At 42.6% G+C, this 12,607-nt stretch overlaps 1 protein-coding gene across 1 annotated transcript; it reads left to right on the top strand.

Annotated features, from left to right (window-relative positions):
* The first annotated feature begins 5,774 nt into the window (after window positions 1–5,774).
* LOC138895477 (uncharacterized) lies at window positions 5,775–6,149 on the top strand. The gene has a single exon (XM_070180166.1). It carries the CDS (start codon window positions 5,775–5,777, stop codon window positions 6,147–6,149), a length of 375 nt encoding a protein of 124 aa, XP_070036267.1.
* Window positions 6,150–12,607: the final 6,458 nt, after the last annotated feature.

Below are 12,607 nucleotides of genomic sequence, written 5' to 3' on the forward strand. Positions count from 1 at the left end.
TCTTTGATACAAGCTGGATCATTTTTGGTTAGATCATTATAACAAAGTTACCTGCTACTTAACATAATTTTAGTGAGTGTGTGCGTCTTGAATTATGACTGTAAGCATGATGCCCTCCCCCCTTCTATGCTGTTGTTCTGGTTTTTTTGATAATAACACTAGGTCATGTACTTAACATGATTCAGCATGCTTTAACTCATTCTACACCTATGACTTTGCCAAACTTGCAAACATGTTCTTTGCCAACTTTTAGCATATGACTGCTACTGTGCTGAGTTTGAAACCTGTTTATCAGCTTCATTAAACTAGTTCTTTTTTTTAAGTTCTATTTAAGTGTCTGCTTGTTGACTCAATTTGGTCATGTCTGTTTAAATCCTCAATTCCTGTCTTCTCAATTTTGGTCTTTCTTTCTCTGTTACCTAAGCTCTTTTAAATCCTATTCTTAGCCAATGCTGCCCAAGTTCCGTCCTTTGGCCTCCTTAGTGTGAGCACTGCTCAGGGTTCATTAGAGACCCTTGTGAACTCTGACACACTTGGATTTGGTCCCTAATCCCTCCTCTAAACTATTCTTGTTAACCACCCTAGTGTGAGAACTGCCCTGGGTTCTTGAAGCCCTTGGGAACTCTAACACACTAAGGCCTTGGTTCTATATGCTCAACTCTATCTTGTGCTCACTGGGTGAATCATTCAATTCCTGGCTGATGTATGTCTATGAGTATGTAACTTGGAGACTGTTGTGATTTGTGAGAATAAAGGCCAGGCCTGTCCAGGTGTATTTTGGGCCTGTTGTAGGCTCCCTATAGTTATTCTCCTATGTAATTCATGCTATTCATTCTGGGTTTGTAATAATTATAGTAATAACATTTGGGGTATTAGTGAAATTGGAAAAGGGATTTTTATCTTATATTTTGTAATAAATGGGGTAGAAATTCTGCCTATAGGTTCAATAATGTGTGTTTAGTTATCGTGTGTTAGAAATAATGCCTATAGGTATCCTATTATGTTCAGTCATTATATATTAGCAATCCTGCCTATGATTTCAATACTTGGTTCAATTGTGTTCTATTTTTGCTTATTAGAAACCATGCCTATAGGGAAATTGTATGATTCAATATGCGTTTACATGCTTCCCTATTCACAAATTGTAGAGATCATGTCTATAGGATCTAAAATTGGATTAAATTGTAGAAAGCATGCCTATAGGTTTGAATCAGTTTAATTATCATCTTGCTCGTTTATTCAGGAGTTCTCGACACTATGTCATTATTACCATTATTTATTATTGAGTAGAATACCTAGATATCATGCCTATAGGTTTAATCCCCTTATGCTTAAAATCAGTAGGCAAATTATGTAGGTTTCTGGAAATCGTATTTAGGAAATGGCTTTTGCGTGTAGCTGTCTGCTCATTAATTTGGTATCACATAGAGATCCTGCCTATAGGATTCTGCAACCATAACTCATTAAAATCTGTCAATGTTAATCAGTTTGGCGTGCATTTGTTGTCTAAATGTGGAGGCTAACTTGAGCCCTTATTTGCTTATATATGAAAGTCCTAAATATTTTGCTTGTCGCCTAGTATTTCCCTTTTGAGCAACCTAAGTTAAAGTCTAGAACCACCCTGAAATAGAGGTCCAAATGCCTCCTGGACCATAGGCATGGGATGGGTAGTGCACGCATAGAGTACGACTTAGAATTGACTAGTGCACTTTAGGTAAACAACTTAAAGATAGTAATCAGGTAGCAAGAGATGATAGTCTGTGCCCGCTGAATAATATGAGTAACACCCCATCTTGAGGGAGTTACGAAGTATTATTTATATTGCACGGGGTGATCCTTTAGGCTAAAAAACTTAGGACCCCTCTCCTCTTTTGTTTAAAGTCAACCATTTTATTTGCCCAAATTGCTTCCCTTCTCTTAGACTAATTCATATAATTCGAGTTCGGTCGGAACCCACCATTGTGGACCTCGAGGAGTGCCTAACACCTTCTCCTTAAGGTAATTTGAGCCCTTACCCAATCTTTGGTGACGCGAATTGGTTAATCCAGAGTTATTTGCAAAATATGTGCCCTAACGCACCTTAATCCGTTAGGTGGCGACTCTTTCTTTTAAGTACCCTTCCTTTAAAAGAGTTGTCACGACGTCGAAGCCCGATTTCGCTAGAAAGAATGGGCGCGACAGCATGACGACTCTGCTAGGGATATTTTAGGCTCTTACCATAGCGAACTTGGTCTATATGAATTAGTCTTCTTTGATGAATGTGTTTCCTTGTTCTTTATCGTTACATGAACATCCCGCTTCCATTTTCCCTTTTTATGGCTACATGCACACCCTTTCCCCTATTTCCCTCTATTTTGAATTTGTATGCAAATCTTTGCTTAATTTGGTTGCAATTTGCGTTTTCCTTTATTTCCTAGTCATGTTCACCTGCTCCGAATCATTTTTAAATTTGCTACATCATGTCTCTCTCCCTACCCCTACCCGCTTTGCTTGCTTTATTACAATTATTTCATATTGTGCGAACTAACTTCTTCCTTGTTTTTCTTTCTTTTTATGTCTTTACATTTCATTTAATACTGCATTTACCGTCTTCATCACACAAGATACTTGACAACATGTTGTTTTATCTTTGCATAAAGCATGCTCCACACCATATTCCACTCATGCGTAACTAATACCATAGCGGCACTTGATGAGTGTCCGCGCTCTTCCTAAATCACCCTTTAAATTTAAAAAGGCTTATTTGTGATAAAACTAGTCGATCAGCGGTGCAATCGATGGTTCCATGCCTTCCCCTCTCAAGTTGTCTACTTGAGGGTACCGGTCTAGACTCTTCTAGAGACCCCCACTCTCATATTAACTATGCATGCATCATGTCTTGTCCACTCTCATATTAACTGTATATGGGTTAGAACGTTGTCCGCGTAATAACTCTCTAAGGCTAGCCTTGTCCAAAGCTCACCAGGATATTCTTAAATCCCAATGGGTACAATCATGATATGTGCATTATTTGGAGAAAACGTGTCGATTTGCTAATCATTAATGTATAAATAGTTGAATTCGAATCCGGAGGGGGAAAGGGCTAACTTTATTTGTTTTGTAGAAATGAGGCACGAAGTCCCCAGGTTCGGCATGGTTCGAAGTATCCCACCTTTGTTGCTAGATTGGTGGGAGAATCTCTCGCCAAGTGACAAAAGCCATGTGAAAAGAGTTCTCGGAAATTTACCTTCTTTGTTAGATATTCAGCCGAACAATGTGTTAATTGAGGTTGTACCATGTTCTGGGATGAGAAGAGTGCCGTCTTCCGTTTTGGTGATATAGAAATGAATCCCCTTCTAGAGGAAATAGGAGGCTTCGCTGGGCTACCACGGGATAGCCTTGGCTTGTTGGTACCGAAAAACCGTACTTCTCGAGGTTTCCTAAAAATGATGAGTTTCAGGAAAAATGATGAGTTAGTCTGTCTGAAGAAATCTTACATACCATTCAACTTCCTTTACGAGCGTTATGGTCACAGCAAGTCATATCACATTTACCATGATGAATTCTCCATCACTTCTCTGGATTGGACTCACCGCCGGGTTTTTGTATTCATTGTCTGCTTTATGGGCATGCTGATATTCCCGATACAAGGAGAAAGGATCCATACTCGCCTAGATATGGTCACTAAGACCCTAATGGAAGGAATTGAGGGGCAAACTTACACTATTGTCCTAATGATCGTGGCTGAGATGTACCGAGCCTTAGACCGTTGCAAAAAGGGATATAGGCATTTCGAGGGTTGTAATCTGTTGCTGCAAATATGGTTGTTGGAACACCTTTAGAGAGGACAATACCGTCAAGTATTTCCGCGACGACCATGGAATGACACATAGCTTATCATCATCCGAAGAGAATGACTTTTATCCCAGACAGGTTTGCACAACCGGGAAACGCTGTGAGCTGGGTACATTTCTTTAGCAATTTGACTGAAGACAAGATACATTGGATGTTCGAGTGGTTCCCTAGCAGTGAATTCATCATCAGGTCGAGAGATGTTCCTCATCTAGTGCTAATCAGATTAAGGGGAATCTATCCTTATGCTTTTATTAGAGTTATGAGGCAAGCTGGGAGAAAACAGGTTATACCACGAGTTTCCAAAATGGTTCATTACAAAGCAGATTTCCAAGAGAATGTCATTCCATTCAAGTTCGAGGAACAACACATGTGACATCAAAAAATTATTGTGGAGAAAGATACCATCAAGCCAGACAGGTATCATATCGGCAATGTGTACTTCTACCCATCATGGTTGGTCGATGACATAGCAGGAGACATCAACCCAAGGGTTGATTTGAGAAATATGGTCATAGATGACGCTGCTGAAGCACAAGTCAAATACAGGAGTCCAGGCATTTGGAACAGCATAAAGTGGACATGGAAGCAATCAATGAATGGAGGGGAATCGCTACTAAATCAACATAAAGGTTGGAGTATTTGGAGCAGGGTTTGATGGAACTTGAGGGAAAGATGAGGAAAAGGGTCTCGGATTGTCAGAACGCAGAGGGAAATGAAGGAGGACATCTAGCAAGGGCGTATCTGCTATTGGACATGCGCGACCTGGGGAATCTGATTGACGGGGCTAAGAAGGCCAAGCTTGGAGAAGGTCCCTCTGGGACCAAGTAGATTAGGGGTGATGTTTTCTAGATTCGTCTTAGAAATTGATTGTAGTAAGGCAAATGCCACTAGTGACTCTTTATAATTATTGTCGTTTTAGTAGAGATTTGGTCTATTTATCATATTAATGAAATGATGCAGTTATAGGCATTGAGTTTTCTCAAAAGCTATATGTCGCTAGGCCTACCTCGGGCACAATGAGGTCCCCAAATCAGGACACGAATTCTACAATACATGTTTAAATATCGTAAATATCCTTTTAATACTCTTTACTGACTTGTTTACCTTTTGTTTTTTTTCTTTTCTTTGTTTGTTCCCATCCCCTAAAGTTGGTTTGTGCATACTGGCATCATCGGCATATCATACCAGATCTAGAGTCCTCCACCTCCTCCTCCTCCAAGTGATCCTAAGAACAAAGGAAAGGCTAAGATTGATTATCTGAGCGGTATCAGGAAAGACAACGCTACACATGCAGAGAATGTTGAGACTTCGGATGGTCGGAGTACTCCGGCACAAAACGACTTGGTTTTGCGATTAGAGCAAAAGATACTGGAGTTACAAGGGGAACTTGAGAAGGTCCGTAACTTGGAAAACCTTTTTCTTACCCTGAATGTTCCCGACATCAACCAACAAAATGCCCTCAACACCTCCTCAAAACACACAAAACCAGCACCCGCAAAATCCTCCCGCACCTCATCAATATGCCACGCCTCCACAAAATCCTAATCCTCTACCAGCACCAACTCCTCTATGGCATCATAATCATCTGACCCAGTACCCACAAACTACCACATAACACACTCCTCAGAATGCACCACAGCCTACTCCTGACCCGCAAAACTCAACCAATGACCACCATTACGCTCAGATTCCCGGCGTCCACCAAAGCAATCCCATATATGTGGAAAACTTACCCCACACCCCACAACAAACCCTATATATATACCTGAATCCACCGAGAAGGAACTGCTCATCAAAAACAAGGCAGAGGAACTCAAGAAACTTACCGATAGGGTTTAAAATGTCGAAGGGGAAAAGGCGTTGAGGGTTTGAATTATGAAGATTTGTGTATTCAGCCAGATGTAGAAATGCCAGAGGGTTACAAACCTTCTAAGTTCGAAATGTTCGACGGAACTGGTGATCCGAAGGTACACTTGAGAACATATTGTGACAAGCTTGTAGGAGTTGGAAGGGATGAGAGAATCCGCATGAAGATGTTCATGAGAAGCCTCACTGGAGACGCCCTGTCTTGGTACATCAGTCAGAACCCAAATAAATGGGTTAATTGGGTAAGCATGGCATTGAATTTCATGGATCGGTTCAGGTTTAACACAGAAAACGCACTAGACGTTTTCTATATTCAAAATCTCAAGAAGAAGCCAACAGAAATTTTCTGCAAGTATGCTACTCGGTGGAGGTCTGAAGCTGCAAAAGTAAGGCCAGCGCTGGAAGAAGAACAAATGAATAAGTTCTTCGTCAGAGCTCAGGATCCGTAATACTACGAAAGATTGATGGTTAGTGAAAACCATAAATTTTTTGATATTATCAAGTTGGGAGAGAGAATAGAAGAAGGGATCAAAAACAGAATGGTGACAAATTTTGAAGCACTCCAAGCCACAAATAAGGCCCTGTAGTCAGGAGGTATCTCCAAGAAGTAAGAAGTAGGTGCAGTAATGGTAGCCCAAGATCCAAAGTCTCCTCTCATATACCAAACACCTCTACCCACAAATCAGCCTTCACTTCCCAGATACCAACAACCTTCCACCACTTACCATACCTATAACACCCAACCCGCATACTACCACTCACCACCAGCCCGCCAAAACTACCAAACACCTAGACCAAATTTCGACCGCAGACCACCCAGACAATACACCTCAATTGCTTAACCTATAGACCAACTGTACGAGAGATTGAAGGTTGCCGGTTATATCACTCCCATTCCCGCTGTCGCCATGGAAAGTTCCTCTCAATAGGTCCATACAAATAAGACATGTGCCTATCACTCATGCATGAAAGGTCATACAATTGATGAGTGTCGTACTTTGAAGGATAAGATTCAGAAATTAATTGACACCAAAGTCATACATGCAAATGAGGCTGCACCCAATATCCGTAACAATCCTCTCCCGGATCACAGGGGCGGAGGGGTAAATATGATAGAGACCGATAAAGAATAGGACTCAGAGGGGTCAATTGGACTCATTCGAGAAGGGGATAATCCTGAAACATTTCCAGTCACTCTCACACCTATCATAGTACAAACTCAGGCACCAATTGAAGTTGCGGTAGCTGCACCAACTCCGTTTGAGGTTGAAGTAACAACATCCTTCACCGTGATGGTAACACCTACACCGTTTTATAAGTCTAATGTTATACCATGGGATTATGTTGCGGAAGCAAGAAGGAAAGGAAAGGGGAAAATGGAAGAAACTGGTGCAGCATAAGGTATGACCAGAACTGGTAGGGTTTACACGCCCGAGCATTTGGGGGGAACAAGTAAAGAAGCCGCTTCCAGGCAGCCCATCATTGAAACCGGCCCGGATGATCTTTGGACAAAGGTGTAAGCAAGGGTGTATTCTGTGGTTGATCATTTGAACAAAACCCCTGCTCAGATATCCATTCTATCACTACTGTAGAATTCTGAGGCACACAGGAATGCGTTGATGAAAGTGTTGAATGAGGCTTATGTACCCAACAATATTATGAGTGGAGAGATGGCCAATATGATAGGATAAATGTTGGAAAGCCACAAGATCACTTTTCATGAAGACGAGCTACCACCAGAAGGACTAAGTCACAACAGGGCACTGCATATCACAGTGCAGTTTGAGGATAAGTTCATTGCCAGAATCCTGATAGATGGGGGTTCGAGTCTTAACATATGTCCACTAACTACTCTGAAAATATTGGGTAAAGTCCTGCACGAGATATGAGCAGGAAGTATGAATATGAAAGCATTTGATAGGTCTCAAAGGGCCACAATTGGGAAAACCAACCTCAGCCTATAGATGGGCCCAACCTGGTTTGATGTTGAGTTTCAAGTGTTGGACATATCTGCTACCTACAACCTATTGTTGGGACGACCTTGGATACATGCCGCTGGGGCCGTAGCTTCTACTCTACATCAGGTCGTGAAGTTTGAGTGGAACCATCAGGAAGTGATCATCCATGCCCGTAATAATATCAAATTCTACTATTTCGAATTCATTTAAATCAACTAAAGTATGATAATCATAAATTATCACATCATAACCCCGATATACTCACCTAACTATCACAGACTCTCCCATGAGTATGGACACTTCAAATGGATGATGTAACAATTTAGGCTTTTTACCACTTTTTCATTCAATCCCTATAATAACTGCCTGATGTCTAGTGGTAGGAATCGCTATAAAAATGAAAAATATGGGTATTAGAATCGTATACTTACAACCCTGCTCTAGCACATGTTCTAGATCAAAAGAAAATGTATTCACCCTAGATATCTCATAGCCTCCTTTTTATACATATGGTTCACAACATACCCATAAACAAGACTCTCCTAGATATGACTTGGACACTCTATAGGACAAACCTGCTCTAATACTAAGTTTTTCACACCCCAACCTTGGGAGGTGCGACCAGCACACGATGCCCAAAGGCCCGTGTGAACCGACGTCCATACTTGAATCTTTTTCATCATGAAACCTGGGCCAACGAGGCCTCCAAGTAATAATTCTAGAAATAGAAATGCGTACAATTGACTTTAAAAGAGACATTGACGTTTTATAGATATTCACAACTATTACCTATGAAGTCATAGTCGGTTCCTTTTATATACAACTAACCTCTAGTATGCAAGCCTCTAGGAGTACCGAAAAATATACATATATGTACAAATTGGCTGGGATAGGGCCCCACCGTACCCAAAATAACTGGAACATACACTTCAGTATCTATTAACTTTTGAATAGCTACTCTGAAGTAGTGTAGTGCAACGACCAACAACTGGGACAAACACCCTACTAGGGAGGGACATCACCATGTCTATATATACTTGTGGGCATGAATACAATACCCAAAGAAAATGGCGTCTATACGAAACAAGTACTGATTATGTAAGACAGATAACGTATATACACCAAAGACATAGATTAAGGGATAGGTATACTCAAGTTTAAGCTGAATCCCATAGACAAGCTACTGGGGGCGTTTCGTTGTTATAACCATGAATCAGGAATGTATGCAAGCTTTTGTAAAAAATCAAGTCACTCATTGGGGCCATGCACTATATATATATATATATATATATATATATATATATATATCCAGCCACTCTTTGGGGCATATCATCGTATTTCACTCCATACCCGGCCTCATAGAGGACTTAGTCGTACCCGGCCTTAGGAGGTCTCGACAGTACCCAGCCTCAACAAGACTCGGCGTAGTCGGCCCCAAGAGGACTCGGTAGCCTCACATCACACATACTCCATACCCAGCCTTATAGAGGACTCGCTTTTACCTGGCCTCGGGAGGTCTAGGATGTACCCAGTCTCAACAGAACTCGGCGTAACTAGCCTTAAGAGGACTCAATAGCCTCACATCACACATCACCATACCCGACCACACAAGGGATCGGTAATATCTCATATCATATATCATCATACTCAACTAATCAGTTGTTGCACAGTAGGTACCATACATGACCGACTATAGCGCGGCTCTGTTACCTCCAAATATCACATTATACGAATTCTCGGGGTTTCATACCCTCAAAACCAAATTTAAGACTCCGCGATTCCTTTGCCTCTCAAATCGGCCTCCAAACATCCCGAATCTAGCCACAATTAATAAAACACAATCAATAAAGGCTAAAGGGATCAATTCCACAAGAAAGATACTAAAATATAGCCCAAAATCCGAAATTGGCTCAAACTGCCCCCTCCCCCGAGGCCCACGTCTCGAAATCTAACAAAAGTCACTAAATATGAACACCCATCCATTCACGAGCCCAAGCATACAAGAATTTCTCGAATCCAACCTAAAATCACCTTCCAAAACTCGAAATTTAAGCTTATGAAGTTTCTACCATTTTCCCCCAAATTTACAACTCAAATCTCTAATTAGATGATGAAAATAGCAATAGATTCTTGGAATATGGTCCAATCAGAGTAAGAATCACTTACCCCAACAATATTCTTAAAGAAACCTCAAAATATCACCTCACACCGAGCTCTCAAAGTCCCAAAATCGAAATGGGAATCAAACCCTCGAAACCCTACTTTTCTGTCCAGTTCTTCCGCACCCGCAGACCTTCAGTCGCATCTGCGATGCCGCACCTGCGGAAATTCCATCGCAAGTGCGGGAATGACTAAAAGGGCTAGGTTCGCATCTGCGTTCAAGTGGTCGGTCCTGCGTGTGCGCACCTGCGGACAAAAGTCCGCTTCTGCGATCTTCCCCTCCAACTCATTTTCCGCATCTGCGGAGCTTCCGGCGCATCTGCGAGATCGCAGATGCGGAAACACCCTCGTACCTGCGACCCCCGTCCATCTCCTCAACTCCCACTTCTACGCTCCTTCCTCTACATGTGCGAGTACGCAACTGTGGCCTCCCCATCGCAGGTGCGAAATTACAAGATATCAGAAGTCTTCAGCAATCTCATAAGTCCAAAACTTAACCATTAAGCATCCAAAATACACCCGAGGCCCCCGGGACCTCAACCAAACATACCAACAAGTCATATAACCCCATGCGAACTTAGTCGAACCTTTGAATCACTCAAAACAATATCAAAACACCAAATTACCCTCGGATTCAAGCCTAAGAACTTCTAAATTCCAAATTCCGCCAACGACGTCGAAACCTATCAAACCACGTCCGAATGACATCAAATTTTACACACACGTCACAAATGACACCACGAACCTACTCCAACTTCTGGAAACCCATTACGACCCTAATTTATAATTTTCCACTGCCAACCAAAAATGCCAAATTTTCAATTTTCGCCAATTCAAGCCTAATTCCACTACGGATCTCCAAATCACATTTCAGACACGCTCCTAAGTCCAAAATCCGCTAACGGAACTAACTGAACTATCAAAATTTAAATCTGAGATCGTTAACAGGTAAGTCAACATCCGGTTGACTTTTTCAACTTAAGCTTCTAATAAGGAGACTAAGTGTCTCAATTCACTCCGAAACCACTCCGGATCTGAACCAACTAACTCGACATATCATAATATAGATAAGAACATAAAAAGAACCAGAAATGGGGGAAACAGGGCTATCACGCTCGAAACGACCGGCCGGGTCGTTACATCCTCCCCCTCTTAAATAACCGTTCGTCCTCGAATGGGTCTAGAAATATACCTGGAGTCTCAAATAGGTGTGGATATTTGCTCTGCATCTCCCGCTCGGTCTCCTAGGTGGCCTCCTCCACAGGCTGACCTCTCCACTACACCTTCACTGAAGCTATATCCTTTGACCTCAACTTCCAAACCTGCCGATCCTAAATGGCCAAAGGCTCTATATCATAAGTCATTTCACCATCCAACTGAACCGTGCTGAAATCCAAAACATGGGACGGATCTCCAATATACTTCCGGAGCATAGAAATGTGAAACACTGGATGCACACTCGACAAGCTAGATGGCAAGGCAAGCTTGTAAGCCACCTCCACTATCCTCTGAAGCACCTCAAAAGGCCCAATGAATCGGGGGCTCAACTTGCCCCTCTTCCCAAACATCATAACACCCTTCATGGGTGATACCTTCAGCAAAACCTTATCCCCAACCATGAAAGACACATCACGGACCTTCCTGTCCGTATAGCTCTTCTGCTTAGACTGCGCCGTGCGAAGCCGCTCCTGAATTGATTTCACCTTGTCTAATGCATCCTGGACCAAGTCTGTACCCAAGATCGTAGCCTCACCCGACTCAAACCATCCTATTGGATATCTACACCTCTTTCCATATAAAGCCTCGTACGGAGCCATCTGAATGCTCGACTGATAGTTGTTGTTATATGGAAACTCCGCGAGCGGAAGAAACTGGTCCCAAGCGTAACATGTCCTCCAATATTTGGATTATGCGCTCGTACTGTCCGTCTGTCTAAGGGTGAAAGGTTGTGCTCAACTCAACCTGAGTACCCAACTCTCGCTGCACGGCCCTCCAAAACTGTGATGTAAACTGAGTTCCCCTATCTGAAATGATGGAAACTGAGACACCATGCAGGCGAACAATCTCTCAGATGTAAACCTCAGCCAATCGCTCTGAAGAGTAAGTAGTACCAACTGGAATGAAGTGCACGGACTTTGTCAACCGATTCAGAATAACCCAAATAGCATCGAACTTCCTCATAGTCCGTGGGAGCCCAACTACGAAGTCCATGGTGATCCTCTCCCACTTCCACTGTGGGATCTCTAACCTCTGAAGCAAGCCACCCGGTCTCTGATGTTCATACTTAACCTGCTGACAGTTGAGACACCGAGCCACAAACCCAGCTATATCCTTCTTCATTCGCTTCCACCAATAGTGCAATCTCAAATCCTGGTACATCTTCGCGGCCCCCGGATGAATGGAATACTGAGAGATGTGGGCCTCCTCAAGAATCAACTCCCGGAGCCCATCTATATTAGGCACACATATCCGGCTGTGCATCCTCAACACGCCGTCATCACCAATAGTCACATCCCTAGCATCATCTCGTTGAACCTTGTCCTGAAGAACGAGTAGGTGGGGGCCATCAATACTGACGCTCCCTCATACGGTCATAAAGAGAAGACTTGGAGACCACACAAGCCAAAACCCGACTCGGCTCCAAAATATCCAATCTGACAAGCTGGCTAGCTAAGACCTGAACATCCAATACCAAAGGTCTCTTTGTTGCTCGAAGATATGCTAAACTCCCAAAACTCTCCGCCCAGTGACTCAAAGCATTGGCCACCATATTGGCCTTCCCCGGATGG

Source organism: Nicotiana tomentosiformis, chromosome 7, assembly GCF_000390325.3.
Source record: "Nicotiana tomentosiformis chromosome 7, ASM39032v3, whole genome shotgun sequence".
Lineage (NCBI taxonomy): Eukaryota > Viridiplantae > Streptophyta > Magnoliopsida > Solanales > Solanaceae > Nicotiana > Nicotiana tomentosiformis.

What these genes read in the sequence shown, in the direction of transcription:
- LOC138895477 (XM_070180166.1), top strand. Translation starts at nt 5,775, where the DNA reads ATGTTCGACGGAACTGGTGATCCGAAGGTACACTTGAGAACATATTGT.